The 23,948-nt window shown below is 39.6% G+C and overlaps 1 protein-coding gene across 2 annotated transcripts in view; it reads right to left on the bottom strand.

Moving 5' to 3' along the window:
- CPNE4 (copine 4) overlaps positions 1–23,948 on the bottom strand; it is a 258,564-nt gene that overhangs the window by 190,509 nt on the left and 44,107 nt on the right. For both annotated transcript variants that reach the window (XM_086741597.1, XM_086741598.1), the window contains one exon: positions 18,017–18,204. In XM_086741597.1, coding sequence (XP_086597723.1) covers positions 18,017–18,204 — 188 coding nt within the window. The remainder of the gene's footprint in view (positions 1–18,016; positions 18,205–23,948) is intronic.

The raw sequence follows: 23,948 nt of genomic DNA on the forward strand, positions 1-23,948 counted from the left end.
AGTCCACATCAGCTGTGCTCCAGTTAAATAGATAAGAGCACATAGCTGCTTTGAAAGAGGATATTCAGATGGAGAGAGGCATACTATGACAATGTAAACTCTGTGAACTCTATCATTGTGCCAGAATTTTATTTAAAAATATTCCCAACTGATACAATTAAAATGTATTCAAAAATATGGACTTCCTTAGTTTCTAAGTTTATTAAAGAAGCATGTATTCCTTGCGGTTCTTAGTATTACCCTTCCAAAAATAACACAAACAAAAACTGCTGATGCCCAGCTTACCAGAGAATATGTTCAGCTATTCTACATTATAAAGAAAAAAATTAGTCTTTTGAATAGTTCCTTAAAGTGCAATAACGATTCATTTCATTCTTTAGCTCCAAACTATGTGAATTGGAAAGGTTTCCATCATGAAATAAAAGCTCCTAGACAAAAATATTATGTAGCTGGAAGAGCTACACTAAGTGTATTATTTTCCATTAAAACTGCAACTTACAATCACATTTCCCATAGAAAGCAGGGCCACCTGAAGGTCAGGACATCACCTCTTTAAATCATGACAACATTAGATCAATCCTGAAAAGCGAAGTCTATAAAATAAATTTAAAAAACAAGCATGGAAGCCCTGTGAGTACTTTATTTTTGGTGCCAATATTGCAATTTAATGCTGAGCAGCAAATCTACTACCAACCAAAATCTGGGCAAAAATATCTAGAAGTTAAAAACCAGCATCACATATAAGTTGAATTAAAAAATAACCCTTTTGAGTGGAATCAAAGTTGCATGTAAAATTTTAATTTTTTTTAAGGAAAAGTTGCACTTTCTATCACAGGATTAGTTACGATCAACAATTTCCATTACTAGAGAATCTCAGTAAATTCACATTGAAAAATCTATGTTATATATACAAAAAAAAAAAAAGGAAAATTTGGCTGTAACATTTTGGACATGACTTCATTAAGAAGCTATTAGGCTAAACATGGGAGAATACTAAGTAAGTTCCCCCATCCTAAGGAAGAAAGTAGGGACACTCCTTACAAAGTATATTAATAGCTTCTTTATTAAGACAAAGAATAAGATTAACACAAAGATGGTAAAGGAACCACTTTGGGATTTATATTAAAGAATCAAGGAGGCAAGCAGGCAAGCACAGGGCCTTGAACAAAATTAAGCATGCACTGGGGTATAAACAGACTACTGAAACATCGGACGACAACTGACACCATAAAGGCAATGACTTCAAACAGAGAAACAAAAGCACAGGAATTTATATTGTATATTCCTGTGCAGAATAGGAAAGATACAGGCATGGCAGCTGGCATACCCAATATAAGCTGGAAAAGTGCAAATACGGTTTTAAAACAGCAAATTTCACTGTTGGTAAAAACAGTTCCTGCAGCCATATGGAACCCAGAGGGTAGGCAGGGGAGCAAGGCTACTGAAACTAGTCCAGTTCCTATGGCAGTATCACAGTATAAGCTTTTAAGTTTACACAAGTAACAAGGCTACAGCAAACTAATCAGCCCTCAAAAAGCGTTTAAAGTCACATATAACAAGGTACAGTGATCATCATAATGTTTCCCTGAAGAAGCATATAGAAGTGATGTAGTGTATTTGGTTCTACACTAGTAGCCGGCTCTACACCAACAGCATGCAGGAGCTGGCTGATGCAACAGTAAGGCAATGAGTTTTTCCAAACATTTGGAAAACAAAAGCCCCAAACCTCCTCTTTGTCCCTTTGACTGAGTATACAATGGCAAATTCAGATTACTACAATGGAGAGTTTTCTGCTTCAAAACCACAATGTCCTGGTTTGGTGGTGTGGAATAAAAACTGAGCATCTCACCAAATGATGAGATTTACCTCAGATAGTTGCATTTAATATTGTATGATTAATTTCAGTCTAAATTATAAAGAAACTGGTTGAACAATATACTGTATGTCTTTGAACTTAGAAATAATTGACAGGGAGCTACAGCAGTGATTTCAGTTCCAATGACTTACACGCTTTTCCAGAGGAGACTTTAAACCAAGAACTGGGTTATCACGTATTTTTATTCTGCATTCTTTAAGTGTGACATCTTGAACAAAAGGCAGGTATATCTGTCAAGCCAGATCACCAAAGTAACCTACTCAAATAGTACACTTTGCGTAGACTGTCCATAGTGCCCCGAACTTTTCTTGGCAAGTAATCACCTTTGTAGAGCCAGGATTAGTAAAAGCTCTTTGTTCTGCTGTCACAAGCAGTGCTGTGATGGTGACTGCAACGGTTCCAAGCCCTCTGACAAAAAAAAAGGATTTTTTCAGCCCTGTTGCTTTACACCTGAGGTAATCTCTCATTAGTTTATACACACCATCATCTGGGATCTTCTTTTGGAGAATGTAAAGGGTAGTAAAAGAAACAAAAGCAGAAATAATGATTCTAATGTTTTACTTAGACACAGTCTTAGCTTCCAAAAATAAAATGTGAAACTCCTAAAGCAAAGCTGCAACAAAAGCACAAGAACACCATTTCAGACAGTGAGGTGGCCTGCAAGCTATAAGCTGATGGGCAGAAAGCCCCCTTTTTTTTTTTACAAATAAGATTCAAAAGATAGATCAGGATTGGAGGGTGTAATTTACCTAGAAATACATTCTGGGTTTGTATACTGCTTTGTGTATGCTCTGAGCACCCACCAGCAACACATACAAGATGAATACCACAAACTTTATAAGAAATCTCAATGTAGAACTATGCACTAATTGATGCGGTGCAGCTCTGCTTGGATTTCATGGTTTTTATATGCAAAATTGTAAAGTTTTCAAGGGGAGAAAGAAAAAGTCAATCTGTTCAATTTTTTTAAATGAAAAAAAACTTCAGGCAAAGACCTGGTAAGGTCAGCACATCTATATGAAAACAGAGTTTGGACACCTCAATTCTCAGTTAGATTTCATGGAGTCTATATCCTTGACTGATTACAACATAACTAATGCTATATATTATTAACATGAGGGAAGGTGAAAAACAACAGTTTCAGTGAAATTTCTGTTACTTTCCTTGGCATAAACTTAAACTCCATCAGTTCTTATCCAACCAGTGTTATACAGTGGTTTTAAACCAAACCAGCTTAATGAATTTTGTATTTCTAGTCAATTAATATTTGAATAGAGGACATTTCAAAGAACATTCACAGTAATTCAGCCTGTTTTTCTAAATTAGTTATTCTCAGAGTTTCATAACCTCTGTTCAGGTAACAATTCACATTAGGCCCTGACATCCCTCCCAGTAAAAGCAGAAGAGGTTCAGGTTGCTGAAAATCTCTCAGTTCCGTTCTGATGCTATAGGTTAAAAATTAGCATACCGAATCAATCAAGTGAGTTATGTACTTACAAACCAGTTCCAAAGATTCCTGTTTACTGTAGGTTTATCACAATCTGTCAGACCACTAAAGTCAAGTCAGGCTTAAAATCTGTCCTGGAGATGTGTGAAGTTTGTGTATCTGTAACAAACAGCTCATGAGAGGCAGATATATCACTGAGCTAATCTCAAATGTGCATCTGTCTACCCATGATAAAAGCAGACTTAGACTCTTCATCTAAGTTAAAAATATTACAAAACTGATGGATAGATATTAAACTGCAGGGAAAGAGGGTAAAAGGATCAAAAATGTTTGGGGTGTGGTTTTTTGGCCTTCTTTTTTGTTTGTTTGTTTTGTGGTTTTTTGTTGGTTTTTTTGGGGGTTTTCCTGTGTGGTTTTTTTTTAATTTTGGGCTACTGGTAGTAGTACGGCAACTCCTCCTATGCAGAACTCTCGTGTTTTTCCTTTTGGTTGATGCCAAGGAATACTCAAAGCAGTCAGATGGACTTAATGCTAAACATAGTGATAACGCATTCACACATTGGGGCTGGATTTCTGCAAAGCCCTCCCTAAGGTTGTTCAGCCACAAGAGCTACTGGTATTCCGTGTTACCTCTTCATCAGACATTAAAACTTTTTTTTTTTTAAAGTAGCAGTAGCATTTCTCTAAATATTTACCATATTTTTATCAGCTCTTTGATTTCCTTTACTTGCTGAATGCCACTGAAAAAAACTCTTCTGAGGACTTATATCTGCAAAAACCTAGTAGAGTATTCACAAGAAAACACATCCCAGCTTTTATTTTATAATCTCTATTTTAATTTCTGAGTGAAAGGTAGAGACTGAGAGAAAGCAAACTCTTTCTTAAGCTTATCTTTCATGGCTGCCAATTCTTTTATCCTGACCCACGAAGAAGCCACAGCTGAAGGTTTCCCACCACCTATACATTCTCAGTCCACATTACCTTGTCTCTGCCCCACAGAGACATGTGAAAACAAGAATACCTCTCCCCTTTAAGCACCTCCACGTGATGAGGCCATCATTCTGCTTACAGGCTGTCCTTACACACTTGTGTACAGAAAAACTCAAGAGTCCTTTTTTGTGTAAACAGAGATTACTGCTACAGATTATAGAGAAAGGCTGATTTCTTTCTGCGGTAGAGGAAAATGATCATTCCCAGCTAGCCATAGAAAGGAAGGTATTTGCAAGCACTCAGATCTATTCCTGACTGTATGTATGTACTGCATGATATGAAGAATAGCAATCATAAATACCATACATCAACAGTCTTACAGATGTGACAGACAACTTCATATTTATTCTATAAACATATAAACAGTGACGGATTAACAAGCCAGTTATCCAGTCTTGACATAGCAGAGGGAGCATCGCAAAGCCTTCCTTTTCCTGATATGTTCTTTAGGTAAGTAATTCTGAAAACATTTTGAATGGTATGGTTTGTTTTTTTTTAACTTGCTCAAACAACAAAACTACAAGGCTTAACCTGGTTTAAAAAGTCAATAGAAAATTTGTGTTTTACTAATATGACTGAGAACATTGGTTAAGACTCACAGCTTCCATGGAAAGTTACTCTGAGAAAAAGTTGTGAAAAGCTAGCGAGGCACAAATTGAGAACCATCAAATAGATAGCATAGCTACAGGCAGTATTGCAGGCATGTCTTAGGATCATTAAAAATACTGATGAAAGTGCAATATAACTGTTCTGGTTTTGTTTAGTGAGGGGGGGGCCTAAGGTGGTAGCTTCTGTAGGAAACTGCTAGAAGTCGCTCCCCTTTGTTCAGTGGACTCAGCTGGGCCTAGGGCGGACCCGCTGCTGGCCAAGGCCAAGCCAATTGGTAGCAGAATGTTCTATGATAAGGCCTCTGCAATAACATATTTAAGAAGGGGAAAACAGAAAGAAAAAAAGGAGAGAAGATGTGAAGCAGCTGAGCAGGGGCTGAGAGGGGGAGGCACGAGCCTTGTGGGCCTTGCAGGCCTCACCCTCTGGCCTCCCGCCGGGCAGCCGACTGGGCCCAACTCGGCCCGGCCTGGCTGCAAGAAGTGGAGAGGAGATGAGAAGTGAATAAGATGTAAAAAGGATCCTGAGAGGCGTCTGCCAGCCTGTTGTGAGGAACGGCTGCAGATGCCAAGGTCAGTGAAGAAGGAGGGGGAGGAGTAATGCGGCTCCTGGCCAAGATTCCCCTGCAGCCTGTGGTGACGACCATGGTGGAGCAGGTTGTCCCCCTGCAGCCCATGGAGGTTCACAGAGGAGCAGAGATGCACCTGCAGCCAGTGAAGGACCCCACGCCGGAGCAGGTGGAGGCCTGAAGGAGGCTGTGGCCCATGGAGGGCCCGCTGGGGCAGCTGTTCTGGAGGGACTGCACCCCATGGAAGAGATGACCCACACCGGCGCAGTTTCACAAAGGATCGTGGCCCATGGGAGGGACCCCATGATGGAGCAGGGGAGGAATGCGAGGAGTTCTTCCCCCGATGATGAGGCAGTGGCATAAAACAACGCGTGATGAACTGACCCCCATTCCCTCTTCCCCTCCGTGTGCCGCTCGGGGGGGTAGAAGGTAGTAGAGATAATGTTAAGCCCGGAAAGAGGGAGGGGTGGGGGGAGGTTATCTTGTTCCCTGTCTCATTCTCCTGCTAGTTTTAGAAATAAATGAATACTTTTCCCCAAGTCGAGTCTGTTTTGCCCGTGATGGTAACTTTAAGGATTTCTCCCTATCTGTATCTCAAATCTCGAGCCATTTTCCTTATATCATCTCCCCCTATTCTCTCAGAGGGTGGGGGGAACGAGAGAGAGAGACTGCATAGTCTGGTCCTGATCAGGGCTGAACTACGACAATAACAAAGAAATATTCGCAGCTAGGGAGTGGGGAAGTAATTCAAGAGCCCTGTTTCTGAGGCAAAAAGCTTATTAATGTGATAAACTTTGTCAGCCATAGTATTTTGACCAAATGTGATAAATACAAGAATAAATGAGAACTCCTCCCAGTTGTGTCTTGGTATTTCATGTCTGCAATCAAACTACTCAGAAATTAAGAAGGCAGCAAAATTTTCAGTCAGCTTGAAACCATTCAAGACATTTCTACCCACAACAATACACAAATGTTTGCAAAGGCATAGAGAAATCTGCCAACTGAGCACCTAGCCCAATTCCCTCCTTTCACAGGTACAAATGGGAAGATATGTGGATAGTACTGCTTGCAAAAACATGGACGCGCACTAATTGAAGATGGCCGCTGGAGTATGGTTATACAGACACTGTTCACAAGAAAAGAGAAATAGAAAAATAACTCTTCAGTTATTTCCACAATCCCTGATCCACTGGATGTGGAAACTGGATGTAATCAAGTACAGGTCATTCACATCTTCATCTAAGCTAATATAGTATTAAACTGATTTTTAAGCAGGTAATTATTTCCTAACATGGAAAAATTACTAAGTGGTCCCGTTAGTCTCTAGATTCTTTCATTTCCATGGCTCTCCCAGAGGCAGATTTACCAGGCAGAAAGCTCCTGGAAATTGGTCCCAACAGCAGATCTTCCCAGTAGCGGATGCTCCAGGCCACAGGATCAAGGAGAGACCATGTAGCTTTTACCGCTTCTCTATATAAGTGATCCCTCCTGACTTCCCAAGAGTACGCTTGTTTTTATTCATTTATGTAAACTATGAGAAAAAAACTCTTCTCTTTGCCATGGCATGAAGACAGGGGACCTGAATAGATTTAGTTGGACAGATACAGCCAGAAGCCAGCTTCCTGCTGTTGCTGTGGCAGGGTATCCCACAGGTCTGGTAGAGAGGAAGCAGCCAGCCCAAAAATGACTGCTCTCAAGTAAGAAAACAGACTTCTACAATGCAAGTTTTCTCTTTCCCTCCTTTGTGCATGCATTACATTTCACAAGCTGCACTAAAGAGACAGAAGTTGCTGTTTGAGCTAGTGGAACATCATGATAGTTCATATATATTGACTCAAAGTGACAGCATTTGACTTCAGTTGAGACAATCTGTCTGACTCAAATGACTTAAAGTTTAAAGACTAGTTGATTTTAAAAGACAGGAAAAAAAGCCCTGTGGCTGTGTTTAAATCCTGAGACAAGAAAGAGGCTCAAGAAAAAGCAGCAGTGATGAATGAGATAAAAGCAAAAAAGAACTACTATAAAATGGATTTAAAATAAATAGTTACTTATTATTACCTGGAGCGTAAAGGAAAAATCTCATCAAAACCTAATGATGTTCATGTTTCTGAACTAGGCACAGGAGAAAAAAAATTCCCAGTACCAACTTCTAATCAAGTATTTGCCAACACAAAAGATGTACAGCCTTTGGTTTTCATACTTAGGACTTTGTATAAGAAGCTGGAAAAGACCTGGGAGAGGAAAAGAGTTGTCTTTCTTTTTGAAAAGGGGAGTAATATAAAGTGCAATTCCAAGTTTTGAGTTTACGCATATATGTTTGAAAAAATGTACTCAGTGCATTAGGAGTTGAACAGAATATTATGTAAGATTTTCTGTAGGATATGGAGGAAAACTTCACAGGAGACTTCCTCCTGCCTTGATTATAATGAAATAGTCTTTCAAAGAGCATGTACTTTCTAAATACATGTGTAAGGCTAAGAATTTACAAGGAAAGATACCAAGTCTGTTTTTCTCAGGAGACACCCGGTGATTTGCTGCCAGAATTAGAGCTCTACTCTGCTTAAATTGTAGAACAGGACCATGTCCATATGGACAACTTTTCTTTTTCCTGAAAGAGTTAATGACAGGAGCTCTTCAACAGGAAAACCCAGAGGAGGACTCCAAAATATTAAGGGTTGCAAAGCAAAATATCCAATTAGATTAATTCAGGCTGAGAATGGACTGAGATAAAATATTCAATTAGCCTGCGCCTGACCCCACAGACTTCCAGTGGTGTTTGAAAAAGATGAGCTGTCTTTGTCATTTGTACTATACAGAAGGACTTCAGGGAAATTTACCAGCAGCAGAAAGCAGAAGCTAAAAGCAAATCTTGGCAGCAACAAAGGTTACCAAGTAGTCCTGAGCAAAGAAGCACTTATTAGCATCAACATACATTTAACAAAAGAGGAGTAAGAAAAGTACAATATTGAATTATGAGGATACAATAGGCTATAAAGGCATATACACAGGCACATTACTCTGGTGTAAATAAAATCACAGCTCTCTGTTTGATGAGTTAGAACAAGAAGGGTCTAATGACACTTGAAATAAGCATCATCTTTTAGGAATATTCCTTGGGAAACGAATGCAGCAGGACTGCCCACATTTCTTCTTGGGTCCAAAGGTCAGTAATCAACACTTATGCAAACAGATCATCACCTGCAAGATGTGCAGGGCACAGATCTGTGCACAAGACTAAGTGCTCTAAAGACCTGAGAGATCTGTGCAGTAGGGGCCAATCAACTAGATTGCCAGCTTCAAGTCAGGAACAGTAGAACCTGGGCCACATGATGGCTTCATTAAAAAGAATCTCATTGCCTTTCTTTCCAGATGAAAGTCTTGACCATTTCAACTAAAAACTCAGTTCTTCCCCGTTGGCTTTCATCAACCAAGATTTGCATTAATCCAAAGGTATTTACAATAAATACAGTATTTCATTAAAGACTTTGTCCTAAGCTTTGGTCAGAGAAAATGGAGGCAGCATTTCCAATTATCAGCTCTGTTCTACATCCAGAAGAGAAAAAACCCCAAATCTACAAACAAATCAGAAATTTCTTCACAATGAGAAGAGCCAATTTCATAATAGCTATTCAGTGAAAGGAGCTCCCTGCCACTAAATTGTGCATAATCAAATACAAAACACCTCATCAGAACTTTGTAACTCCCATTCTTTGTCAGAGAAAAATCTTCATAAGATAGTATGTTCATTTTACTGTTACCTCATTACTTACAATTAAATTTATGCAGGATGTTTGTTTACCAAATTGAAATCTTAGAGTGAATCTAGAAGAAGAACATCTAGAATCTGCTCTAGAATTGACTATTATTTAAAAAAAAAAAAAAAAAAGAAAAAAATCCCCAAACCCACCAAACATCCAAGAAACCAGCCCACTGTGAAGCCTTGCAGCTCTTTACAGCAGAGAATAAATCCCAAATCACTACTTGAAAATCTCTATGGGAATATAGCAATAGCTTTTGGCACTGCATCTCTAAAATGTTCTGAAATACATGTGGTTCAAATAGCCATCCAAACCAATCCATGTTCCTTGATGGGTTAGATATGCTTAATCTTCAAAATACAGGACATAATGGCTGCCTTCTTATACAGTCACAGAACAAATCAGAAGATTAAAATCCCAAATGGCATTCAGAAAATGAATAGAGATTTTCAGTGTCTCCTCCAATACAGGAAACAAAGGACTTAAAATGAAAGAGCAAATGGCAAGTTAAAAAAAAATACAAGTAAAATTACTATTACTTTATTCAACTACCATTTAAGCTACGGAACTCTTATGTCCCAGGATATCATGAAAGTTTATTCCTTAAATTAAAAAAAAAAAAAAATTGAACAAAGTTATGGAAGTTAAGTTATTCTACCAACATTTCTTAATTACAAGATACAAACTCTTGTTTAAGAAGTCCGTGAGCTGCAGATTGTTGAGGACTGGCAGAGCAAGCTGGAAAGACACTTTTATATTTCCCTGATTTCACACTTCTTCACTGTCACCAACTATCAGATGTGAGACAGAGTTAGAGCGTGAGCCTGATTCTATACAGCTGCTGTGGTGGTAGTTCTTGTTTCTGATCATTAAACTTTCAGTTCCATCCAAATGCTTCATCTATTACTCTGTTGATCTACATGAACTGAAAAAAGATGTATTTATTTGGCTTTATTTATATATATATATTTTTTTTTTTTTTTCTTCACAGTACTTTTGTAGTTATTTTGGAACAGTTTGGTAGAGTCATGGAACATGTCAACCCACAGACTCCCCTATTTCATGGCTTGTTTGCTTCTGCAGTGGGCTGTAACAGCCACAGATTGATACCATGATAGAGACTTTTGGGTATCTATAGAAACAAGTAGCTGAAGTCTGCTTCAAGTTCTTCTCTTCTTATCATTCTCCCGTGGTAGAAAGGGGCAGGGAATTTCCCCCACCCTCCAATATGCAGAGGGGCAAAACAAGGAAGCAGGCACTGGGAATGGAAATGAGGAGCTGAGGCAGGTGAGGAGGCATAGGAAGGACAAGGATGTTGGAATTAATTCCAAAATTAAATAGAAGAGAGTGCAGGACTACAGGGAAAAGCAAATACAAATGAAGAGCAAGACTGTATTCTTCCCATAGCTTGATTCCTAGATAGTCTGTTTAGTAGATGTTCTACACGTTAACTAGTTCCAGGCATTTCCAAGCTAACAGGTCCCTACTGCCTGTTTGCATGAAGGTCTGTGCGGATGTGTGGGGTTAGTGCTCAAAGCAAAAGAAAATAAAACTCAGGTTTATTTTTCAATCATGCAAAGCTGATCTTTGAAATTAAATGTCATGCTAAATGACAAGTGAATGTTTTTTATTTTAAAAACACCAGAAGTTATAGTTTTGCCCTATACATTATTTATCAAAGCTAAGTTTCACCAAAATTGTAACTTCAGTTAACATTTTAACAAAAAATAACTATTTCAGTAAACAAACCTATCCATCCAAAATATGTCACCCGATTCCATCAATGTGAATTTTAGCAACTGCATGTTGTCTTTGGGTGCTGCTTTATTTGCTCTGCAGTTACTCCAAGTGTAATAAAAACTTAGCGGAAAAAGCAAAAACTCCAGCTGGCTGTTTAGATCCACAAGGTAGCAGATAATGTACAGCCTGCTGCAGAAAGCTGTCAGAGTACAGCTACAAGAAGCCCTCCCTGATTTCCAAACATGGCTACTGTCTTCCCAACCCCCTCTTCTCTTTTCACAGTTACAGACATCACGTTCCATCTGGCTACATCAGGTTATATTACACCTCCTGATTTCATGTAAATCTCGTATGACCAGACACAGCTCAGCAACTTACTTGACTTTCAAAATAACATCTGTACTTGCCATATGCAGCTAACAACCTGCAAGCAGGCCCAAGCTACTTTCTCAGAAGTAAGAAGTTAATGAGAATTTCAGTGCTAGCATATCTCGGCTGAAGACTACAGTGCTATACACAATTAACATTTATTACACAAGGATATTCACACTGCAGGTGGGTAAAATAATCATTGGAGCAAAGAAATTTATCATCCTGTACCTTTGCCTGGTTCCGCTACCCAACTCAGCCATTCACGATCTGAAGTTTAGTCCAGTAATTAAACTCCTCAAACACATTCAAATCAATTCGGGAAAACAGCCATCAAACAATCTTCTTAAACAATTTTAAAAGTATAATATTTGGCTGCCTTGCAAGTGTCCCTGCCTAAAACTAAGACCAGAAGAGGTAAAATTCAGCCCTGGATCAGCAAATCATATTTTAGTACATATGGATAGCATAATCTTAAATTCTGCTACATCACGCTCTGTCATCTCAGGCTAAAAATGCAAACCATGTGAGAGAGAGTAAATTGCTGATTTTCCTGGGAAATACAGTATATAATTTCAATTTTAGATTGGTGCAGATTGTGCTTTTCAGACAGCATCAACGTAAATACACAGAGAAATGCAGGGAGGGAGATATGTGTGCACGTTTATGCATGTGTGCATACAGGTTTGTTTATAGGGAAACATCTACCCAGAGAAGAAGAGAAAAAACAGCAAGCGTATCTGGGCCAGAACTGAGGACAACACTCAGAGGCTGGAGTACCTCTCTTATGAGGACAGGCTGAGGGAGTTGGGGCTGTTCAGCCTGGAGAAGAGGAGGCTCCGGGGAGACCTGATAGCGGTCTTCCAGTACCTCAAGGGGCCTACAAGAAAGATGGGGAGAGGCTGTTCAGTAGGGCCTGTTGCAATAGGATGAGGGGTAATGGTTTTAAAATAGAGGGAGGTAGATTTAGTTTAGATATTAGGAAAAAATTTTTTACAATGCGAGTTACAGAACACTGGAACAGGTTGCCCAGAAAGGTGGTGGAAGCCCCATCCCTGGAAACGTTCAAGGCCAGGCTGGATGAGGCTCTGAGCAACCTGATCTAGTCGGGGATGTCCCTGCTCCTTGCAGGGGGGTTGGACTAGATGACCTTTGAAGGTTCCTTCCAACCCTAACCATTCTATGATTCTATGATTCAGACTTCTGAGTACTTGTCCATGTCCTGCCTGTTTTCCTAATGGTTTCACATCTGATGAGTAATGTGGCCAGCCTGAAATGACTCAGGGAACTACGGGCCGGTCAGCCTCACCTCAATTCCTGGGAAAATGATACAGTAGCTAATCCTGGAAACCATTTCCAGGCACATTACGGACAGGAAAATCATCAGGAGCAGTCAATATTGCTTAACCAAGGGGAAGTCATGCTTGACCAACTTGACAAACTGAATCATAGACTCATAGAATAGTTTGGGTTGGAAGGGACCTTAGAGATCATCTAGTTCCAATTCCACTGCCATGGGCAGGGACACTGTCCACTAGACCAGGTCACTCAAAGTCCCATCCTACCTGGCATTGCACAATTCCAGGGAAGGGGCATCCACAACTTATCTGGGAAATCTGTTCAGTGCCTCATCACCCTCACAGTAAAGGATTTCTTCCTTACGCATTAATCTAAACTTACCCTGTTCAAGTTTAAAGCCATCACCCCTTGTCCTATCACAACAGGCCCTTGTCAAAAGTCCCTCCTCAGTTTCCTTATAAGCCCCCTTTAGGTACTGGAAGACCACTATAAGGGGTCCACAGAGCTTTCTCTTTGCCGGTCTGAACAATCCCAACTCGCTCAACCTGTCTTCAGAGGAGAGGTGTCCCAGCTCTCTGATCATCTTTGTGGCCCTCCTCTGGACTAACTCCAGCTGGTTCATATCCTTCCTATGTTGGAGGCTGGACGCAGTACTCGAGGGGGGCGTCTCACGAGAGCAGAATAAGAGGGGGAGAATCACCTCCCTTGACCTGCTGGCAAAACTTATTTTGATGCAACCCAGGATGCAGTTGGCTTTCTGGGCTCTAAGCGCTCATTGCCAGCTTATGTTGAGCTTCTTGTTCACCAGCACTCCTGAGTCCATCTCCTCAGGGCTGCTGTTGATCCATTCTCCGCCCAGCCTGTATTTGTGCTTGGGATTGCCCCAGTCTATGTGCAGGACCTTGCACTTGGTCTGGTTGAACTTCAAGAGGTTTGCACAAGCTCATTTCTCCAGCCTGTCAAGGTCCCTCTGGATGGCACCCCTTCCCTCCAGCATGTCATCCATGCCACACAGCTTGGTGTCATCAGTGAACTTGCTGAGGGTGCACTCTATCCCAGTGTCCATGTGCTGACAAAGATGTTAAACAAGGCCAGTCCCAATACTGACCCCTGAGGAATGCCACTCATCACTGATCATCACCTGGATATCAAGCCGTTGACCACAACTCCTTGAGTGCGACCATCCAGCCAATTCCTCATCCGCTGAGTAATCCATCCATCAAATCCACGTCTCTCCAGTTTAGAGAGAAGGATGTCATGTGGGACAGTGTCAAATGCTTTACCCAAGTCCAGGAAGATGACATCAGTTGCTCTTCCCTTATCTACCAATGCTATAATGCCATATTGAATGCCACCAAATTTGTCAGGCACCATTTGCCCTTAGAGAAGTTATGTTGGCTGTCATGAATTACCTCCTTATTTTCTATGTGTCTTAGCATAGTTTCCAGGAGGATCTGCTCCATTATCAGAGGTGAGACTGACTGGCCTGTAGTTCCCCAGCTCTTCCTTTTTCCCTTTTTAAAACTGTGGGTTAGCTTTCCCCTTTTCTGGTCAGTGAAAAACTCACTGAACTGACATGACTTCTCAAATACAATGTATAGTGGCTTAGCAACTTTATCCACCGGTTCCCTCTGGACCAGTGGATGCATCTCATCAGGTCCCAAGGACTTGTGCACTTTCAGGTTCCTTACATGGTCTCAAACCTGATGATCTCCTACAGTGGGCGGTTCTTCATTCTCCCAAGCTCTGCCTTTTCCTTCTGCGACTTAGACAGACATCTTCCTTAATGATCTAGGTGATGGGGCAGACTGTACCTTCAGCAAGTTTGTAGATGAGACCAAACTGAAAGCAGTGGCTGATATGCCAGAGGCTTATACTGCCATGGAGAGGGACCTTGACAAGCTGGAGGAATAGGCTGAGAGCTCATGAAGTTCAACAAGGAGAAGTGCAAAGTCCTGCCCTTGCAGAGGAATAACCCCATGCTGTGGTGGCAGGCAGAGACTGAGTCAAACATGAGCCAGCAATGTGCCCTTGTTGCAAAAAAGGCACATGGTGTCCTTGGCTGCATTAGACAAAGTATGGCTAGCAGATAGAGTGAGGGGAACCTTCCCCTCTACTCAGGACAGTGAGTTCATACCTGGAGTGCTGTGTCCAGTTCTGGGCTTCTCAGTAAAAGAGCAAGGACATACTGGAGAGTGTCCAGCAAAGGGCCACAAGGATGGTGAAGGGATTGGAGCATCTCAAGTAACAGGAAGGGCTGAGAGAGCCAGGACTGTTCAGCCTAGAGAAGAGAAGGCTCAGTGGGGGATCTCATCAATGTGTATAAATACCTGAAGGGAGGGCATACAGAGGACAGAACCAGGCTCTGTCCAGTGGGGCCCAGTGACAAGACCAGACACGATGGGCACCAACTGAAACCCAGGAGGTTCCCTCTGAACATCAGGAAACATATTTTTCACCGTGAGTGACAAAGCACCAGCACAGGCTGCCCAGGGAGCTTGTAGAGTCTCCATCCTTGGAGAGATTCAGAAACCATCTAGACACAATCCTGGGCAACTGGCTCTAAGCAGCCTTGCTTGAGCAAGAGGATTGGACCAAATGACCTCCAGAGGTCACTTTCAACTTCAGCCATTCTGTGACTGTTCTTTTTCATATATTTAAAAAAAAAAAAAAAAAGAAAAAGAAAAAAAAAAAGAAAAAAAAAGAGACAGGAAACCAACCATATTTAAATAAATAAATAAATAAATGCCATTTTCAATCTCTGGAAATAGCGCCTACCCACTCTACAACAGCATGATATTTTCATTCTATATTTGTATCTGCGGGTGGCATAATTTACAGAAACACACACATATGCACACACAGTACTGTGAAACAAAAAAAAAAAAAAAAAAAAAAACCCACCAAAACAAAAAACCACAAAAAAAAAAAACAACCGACCAACCTTTCTGTCTTCAGTGACAGCATAACATATTTTATCAAAATTTTCCCAAAGACAAACATGCACAGGTTCCTCACTTTCAGGGATTGTTTGCATCTGTAGAGTGAATCCATCATGTCCTACCATCTCTAACTGCACACACAATGCAATCCCACCATCCTAAACCCACCAGCTTCAGCTGCATTTGGTCCAGCAGTCTGCTGCATCTGGCTGTGCCGCGAGCCCTCTGTACCTTTCATATATGTTTCAACAGCAGCCATTTGCAAGAGCACAGCCATATATAAACCACAACCTGTATTTCAGGCACCTTCAACCCAGCTGCTCCCTGTTCATAAGTCTTCCATGCAACCAGCATGTGTGATCTGTATGAATGTTTCAGTAATAATGGATTTTGCTACAGTCTGTTTGGAGACATCCAGCCTACAAGGGGTTTATGGTACCTAGAAATTCAAGACAAGTTCACGAAATCACTAAATCCATAGATGCAAACCTCTAAGTTCCATTCTTCTTTGGGTTGTCATTTAGTGATTTCTGTGTTGAATATACTCACTTTGCTGGTAACTAGGTTTTTTAAAATTTATTAGTCTGTCTGCTGCCTCAGGTCTTGCTGGATCATTGATTATCAACAGCAGAAGATTCTTCCACCCAAATTATGTCTTCAGCTATACCTGAGTGACTCTGCTCAATTTAACTCAGCAATTGGAACTTAATTAAAAATTCTGTTGAGAATGTGTGTAGGCCAGAATAGGAAAAGGCTCATCATGTCAGAACTGTATTAGCTCTGCAGCACTGATAGGAACATGAACTAATAAAATCTTTTTGTTCATACTAAAATGAATACCCTGGACTTTCATTAGACAGTAGGAGCAACTGACGTAAGATGAGAATCATATCAGTCAACAGATCTCTTCTGCAAGAATTACTCTAGTCAGACAATCACTTTCCAAATTAAAAACCATATCAAATAAAGGGAATCTCTATTACAACGTAAGAGTATATAATTTAAAGTTACTTTACTTGCAACTGGCCACAAACTGTGTGAAAACCACCCAAAAGTTATTCAGAGAACTGAAATGACCCAGAAGATTTCAGTCTGTCCTTCCCAAACAAGGGCATTTCACTTATTTTGATCTTTAATCCATTGCTTGGTTAATTTCTACTATTCGAGTGATTACATACAGTGGACCTAAATGATCCTTTCTATATGGCTAGGTAAAATTACCTTATTTTGGACTAACTATTATTTCACCTTAAATTTTAGTTACATGAAGACACTGATTTTGTAGCACTAGGACAACTGTGAGAGTTGATTTTCTACTTATAGACTGGTTTTCTACCCAGGACCTATCTAATGATTCCACTGCAGCAAACTAAGAAAAGAGGAAGACTACCACCAAAAAACTCCTTAAGTTTGCTATGCTGGTGCTGACCTTGCACTGGAAAAAGTTTACAGGTCCATAGGTCAAAATGACACAATTGGAGTAACTGGAACAAAACCCCTAAAGACTGGCAAACCTGGCCGGAAATGCTAAATTAAAAAAAACCTCACCAAATTAGGATTTTGATTTCAATTTCTGCATATGTTCACAGCTATTATTATTTTTATCTTTTGATAACACAATCTTATTCTGAATGCTGAAACTGTTGAAAAGAGAGGGAAGAATACTCACTCAAAATGAACTGGATTGAATACATTCCTAGTTTTCTCATACATACTTTCCATTAAAACGAAAACACTTTTTATCTTGATTAACCACAAACACTCAAGTGTGATTCAAGTAAAATAATCAACAAAATTTCATTTAAAATATTGCATTCCATTCTAATGGTCTTTATTTACAACTTGCATGTTCATTTATCAAACAAAAGGTTTCTAAAATTAGGTCAAACCACACAAAGTGGGATTTTAATCAAACATGCAATCTGCAGTACAAGGCAAATTGATAGGGAAAATGCACTAGTTTAAATTACTAACTTCAACTGTAAATCCAACTGTAGTGCTCAAAATTCGCAAATCAGGCTACAGTCTCACTAAATTCCTTGGCAGCTAATAATAAATACTCCTCTCTTCTACAGCATTTTTCTTCTTTAGATTGGAAAGCATGATGGTCACTATCATTATCTCAGCTATTATATAGCTTTTATGAAACAAGAGGGCCTAAAGGGAAAAGTTTTATGATGCTTCCTTCTTTAATCATCTTCATTTTTAATCTAGACTCCAAAGAGAAGTTCAAAGCATCATTAAGAGCCTGAATCAAAGTGTGTTAGAGTTAATGGAAAAATCTCCCTTCGCTTTTACAATATTATGCCACAGGCTTCAAATTGCTTCTTTTTATTGTTCTTGCTGTTTGAATTTTGCCTCAGTTTCTCTATGCTAACCTAAAGCATCAGAAGAATAATTTTTATTATATTAAACACTCACCTCAAACCACTGGCCATGCGACTGCATTTTAAGGATGACACAAGGATCTGGTTTTGAGAGGGCATCCCTGTCTGATATCCCTTTGCATGCAACTCGTAGCTCCACTTTAGTCAGGCATGGGCTGTTAAAAATTCCCAGGGTATTGGCTGCCGATTCATAGATGTTGCTCATTTTCTTCATTCCTTTTTCTGAAAGAGAGATAAAGATTCATTAAGAACAGTGCACACACAGTACAGTCAGTCCTTCCATGCAGAAGCCAATACAATGTTCTGCTAGCCAACAGGGCCCAATAACTGTGAATGAGATCTAGAGCAAGAGGGGAAAAAAATAAAACCAAAGGAAATACATAATCTTGTATGTTTAGAAATAAGTCAAGTTCAGAATGAAATTTTCTACCATCCCCCTGAACTCTGGAGTGAACTGCAACCTCGACTTCCAGCTCTATTCCTGCTAACAGAGTCACATTTCCCCAGGGCAAAGGATAGATAGGATGGTAATTCTGAACTCCTCCTGATAACACCTTATTCCAGTAATAAGGATAAATTAAATTTGCTCAGCACTCCATCAATTTTCTTTTATTTCTCCATACTCCATGTAAAAAGCATGCACTTCATCTTACACATTGTGTAAATGCTGTAAAGGCCACCTTCATATCAACCTTAAATGCCAAAATATGTTTCACTCTCTATTGCCACACTTAGTGCACAAGATTACCCGCCCCGCCCCCATTCCTAAGCAAGTAGTCAAAGATTGATGGTCTAAGCAGAAGGGCAGGATATTTATACTGGCAAATCTTGTTGTTATACAGTGTCTGCTCTTTTAGGTCAGGAATCACAGTTACATGAACACAGATTGCTAGAAGAGTGGGAACCTCTGGCCCTTACTTCATTAAACATACCACAACCAATTTTGCAGTTCAAGCCTTTGCTCTCAACAGAGGCGACAAAACCCCATTTTTAAAACAGCGCTTAACAAAAATCGCTATATGTTCATTTTTGCCTATTTACGAATACGGAAACACTTTAATTTGCTCACTTGTTCTGAGCTTCACAGTCTCACTCCTAAAAAATCTGTCTCCTAATACAAAGATTAGTGCCTCCACTCTCCCCTCATCCCCATACATAAGTGCTGCAAAAATTAATTTCACACTTTTAGAGGGCAGATTTATTTTACCAGATTATCAACAGATTTTTTGTTCTGTTTCAAACCTCTTCACTGTCTGTCCCACAATGCTCTGTTCTCTGAGGTTAATGATTTTTGAGAACTGTTGTGATAAAAGTTAAATTTTGGCAATATGAAAGTGAAAGTGAAGTTTTCTTTCCCCATCTCTGTGTAGTTAAAAATAAAAACAAAACCGTACCTTCAGAACTTCCAGTTTCTCTATGAACTATAAAGGCAAAATTAGGAAGGTATTTCTAAATTCAGAGTAATAAGAGTCAGTAATACAGTATGGACCTCTAAGAAATACAGATAAACTTCAGGAATGTCTGAATGATGAAGCAGATGATCTGCTCTCCTTACAGAGGAGAGACAACAATTTACTATATAACCACCAATCTGCTGTGAAAACCCCAGCCTGCCGGGTTCAATCTGTTTGTAAGTGAAGTGGCCGTGGGCAGACTCCAGCCGCCCTCTCTAGCTCAGGCTCTATGGGCATGTTTCCTTATGGTAAATCAGGCTTCTTGAAACGAGACCCATGCCACAACCATAGTGCCTAACATCCTAAGATCAAAATAGGCTCCTTCAGCCCTTCCCAGTTACATGTAAATGCAGTCATCTAAACTATGTTCCCTTGGACTTACCGCTAGGAAAGTAACATGACTAGGAAAAAAAGCAAAACTGAGTAAAATATAGAAGAAGTAATGATATTAGGCTATGTTATAAAGCCCAAAGAGCATACTCAACTTCTACACACTGTATTCCTGTACAGTAATTTAGTTTCTCATACATTTTTAGCTAAGACTCCTGAAACTGCAAATAAGCCAGCACCCCCCAAAATCTTAAAATCTTTTACAGGATGAAGAATAACATTTTGTGCTAGGTCAATTCACATCAGCGATGGCAAGATCACAGTTCTAGCTTGAAAGTAAAGGCAAGCAGAAGGAAGAAGCCTAACTGGAACTACTCTGATGAAATCATAATTTGAGAAGCCATAATCCACATGCAAGAGGGACCTGACATCTGATACCAGATTAAGGCAGTGGTAACTTTGACAAAGCCATCGAAGGTTACTAATTCACTAAAAATTACAGAGAAAATTATATGTATTTATGTGTATTTTGCTAGCAATCATCACAAGTCAGTATTTTCAGTCTATTTCTAATATATCCCTGATACAATACGATGTCAGGTACCTAAGTTTCCATCAACTGGGATTACAAAAAGACCATTAGAAATGGAGGTGGAGGGAGGGATTGTTGTCTAATTATTCATCATTTTATAATCCCATCTCCTTCAGAAAGCTGCTCAACAAGCTCATCCCACACATTTACAAGACATTTTTACATGTTGCCCTTTCCAAATTGAAATCCATTTGAAAATTGGGTTAATTCTGTCTCATGCACATCTTATATCATTAATGAAATGTCATCCTTTGTGCAGAAATAGGTTGGTGATTTAATTAAACCAGATGATTTCAACACTAAAAAGAAGGGGAAAAAGCAGCAGAATGAGGGGGAGAGATGTATTTTTCTTCCTCCCACAATAATTATACACTGGTTTTTAAGAACAGTGGGTAAGTACAAAATTATATTTCTTTTTATCACTACAACTATTACTTCAACATTTAGAAGATCTAAATTTATCAATGGAAAAGATCAAGCCACGGTCTTATTCTTTTGTTCCATTATATTCTTCTTTTAAATATAATCACCAGCTTGAGCTGTTGTACTGATGTCATGTTACCAGGAAGCTGGGGGCCTGGAGAATAGATCTGGAGCCTACTGGAAGTAGCTAAAAAAAAAGTATTATTTTACGTAAACATAAGTTAGACTGTGTAAGAAGTTTTTTGTCCATTAACTACGTATGTTATTGACAAGGGGAATAAATTGCTCATTTTCACTGCTACAAACTCTTCCTTTTTCACTTCAATAGAACCTCATTATTCCTCCAATGTCCACGTGGCTTTAATATTGAGTAATTAAGAACTGTACCCGTGAGAGGAAAGCGATAGCGTAGATATGAAAATTAACTAAGTGTTAAGTCACATACTACTGAAGTTTCCAGTTCATTGCTGCATACATTCTCTTTCATTTCCTCTGGAAAAGAGGAAAACAGTGCATCATATGCTTCCCACACAAACTCATTAGTCAGTGCTAGGCTGCACAGAATGAGGAGGCAAGACCAGGCCTTACGGTTTCACCTCTCCACGGCAAAACTGCAAGGAAGAAGGCAGTACCAACTGGAAAAAAAAAAATAAAACAAACAAAAAAAAACCCAACTGTTTTCACAGAATCATATCATAGAATGGTTTGGGTTGGAAGGGATCTTAAAGATCATCTAATACTATGTTACCAACAACAACAATGGAAGTGTAAAAGACCTTGATAGCACCATGAACCTGTGGAATACAAAGAAAAAGTAAGGACCTTGGAAGACAGTTCCACTCTCACAAAAATATTCTACATCTGGCATACTTAGAGCTCATTTAGTAGAACTTAATGTGCTATTTTGACATTTTTAAGAGATTCGTGGCTCAGAGGGATCTTACTGATGTGTATAAATTCCTGATGGTAGGGGGGATAAAGAATATAAAGCCAAATTCTTCTCAGCAGTTCCCCGTGACAAGATAAGAGGCAATCGGAACATACTAAAATACAGAAAATTCTGGTTAAAGAAAAGGAATCTTTGTAAGATTAGTTGAACACTGGAACAAGCTACTCGGGGAACTTGTGGAGTCTCCATCCTTGAAGATACCTAAACTCATCTGGACATGGCCCTGAGCAACCGCTTTGAGCGGGGGCTTAAAATAGATGATCTGCAGAGGTCCTTTCCAACCTCTACTACTCTGTGAGTAAGCAGAAGACAAAAAAAAAATTTAAACTTTTTAGGGTACAAAATGCCTTTGTGATCTGTTGTTTTTCATGTGCTTAGCACAGGTGGGTACTAGTCTATGACTTGGATCCCTTGTCTACAAAACTATGCAGAAAATCAAGAGACAGACAGGAGCCCAGTATTTCTGTTAACTAGTCCTACAAAGGCTCCTATACATAGATATTTCATTAAAAGCACTCAAGACCAGAAGTTTGTACTTGTCTAGATAACTGGATTACACTGAAAGCCAATATTACACATTTGTCAGCAAGGTCTTTCTCCTCTCAGAGGGACTGAATGGCTTAGTCATCTAGGGCTTACAAAAGAAAAGATCTCTGTGATGTGAAATACAAACAGTACATGCCCCTCTCCAAGATTTAAAAGTCTTCAATTCAGCTCAAACTATCAGATCCATCTCGTTAGAAAATGGAGATCCACACAGGGCTTTAGAGAACCTTACCACCAGAAAAAAACAAACAAACAAACAAAAAAAACCCCCAAACAAACAAACAAACAAAAAAAACCCAAAACCTCCATAGTCCTTAGATTCAGCATAAAATAAATCTAAGATATTACCTGAATTCAGATTTCAAGTTTTCTCCTCTGCCCACACTGTCAAAAACTTTTCTGCAAGTTGTATGGGTGAAATACAGAGCGATTGCTTCTGTACAGCACCTTGCTAAGAATTAGGGAAACATGCACACTCAGCCTCACCTTCGCTTCAGGTAACAAATGAATAGAGAACGAGAAAGATGTTGAGATGAAAAAGCAGTAACCAGTGGCCCTGCATTTGAAAACGGGGCTTGTTATTTAGAAACCAGTGCTCCAGACCAAAGTACACACAAATGGATCTGGAGGTGCAGGTTTCCTGTCACCATATGTTGAGGGTTGCATTTGAATCATTTGTTTTACTGGCACCCTGGTTGTGAAATTAAAAACGAGCCAATAGCATTTGCTGCTTCTACAAAAGTAAACACCAAGACTCCGCTCCTGGAAAGGTAAAAGGTGTTTAGAGTACGTGCACGTGGTGGGAAATACTAATGGTAGAGTTATATGAAATAAGAGCTGTGAATAAGTGCCTCCAAAGAGGGCAAGACCTAAAAGCACTGGATGTTGTAGCATTAGCTGCTCCTTACTTATTTCTACTTATAAGTTATATACAGGAGAAGTATTTATCGTTCAAAACACAGGAGCAGCTGCAATCTCTAGACTAAAATCTTTGAACCTACTGTTTGCAGATCTTCCAAGACTTACAGTTTAATAAAAGTAAATATGAAAAACAGGTCTACAGTTAGCAGCCTAAAATTCACAAAACTCAGACTGACAGCTTCTGCTGGAAAATACTGCTCCACAGTTTGAAAGACAGGGAAAACCACTTTTCTATGCTATGAAGAGATATGATCCTTGCAGCACTAGGAAAGTTGTTTCCTCTAGTTCTGGTTTAGATTCTCAATTTATGTTACAACTCCAGTAAAATAAAAATCTAAGTAGTCATGTTCATTTTTAGGTGAAATCACTAGCATTAATTGACAAAGAGACTCTGATTAAGTAAAATGCCATTTTGAGATTATACTAAACTTTTAATAGGGTCTGATCTGACATCCACACAAGTCGGTGAGAAAATAACTCTTTGATTTGGTGTTGGTGGCTGAGTAATACAGTGCTCGAAGCAACCCTATCTTCTCCCAGTGTATTTTATCGTTTGACAATGAAGTAATGAAAAATAATCATCAGGCACAGAGGGTTCAAGTGCTTCAGAACCGCCTCTCGAGGCCTGACCCAAACACCACTAAACTTACTCATTGGCTTCAAATGTGCATTTCTCTGGCCTTGAAAGTTTTATGTGCTTCTACCCTATCTCCCACTATGATGCAAGGCCAAGTTATACAAAATACAGTTA

The sequence above is a fragment of the Chlamydotis macqueenii genome, chromosome 2 (assembly GCF_036417535.1).
Source record: "Chlamydotis macqueenii isolate bChlMac1 chromosome 2, bChlMac1.mat, whole genome shotgun sequence".
NCBI classification, from domain to species: Eukaryota; Metazoa; Chordata; class Aves; order Otidiformes; family Otididae; genus Chlamydotis; species Chlamydotis macqueenii.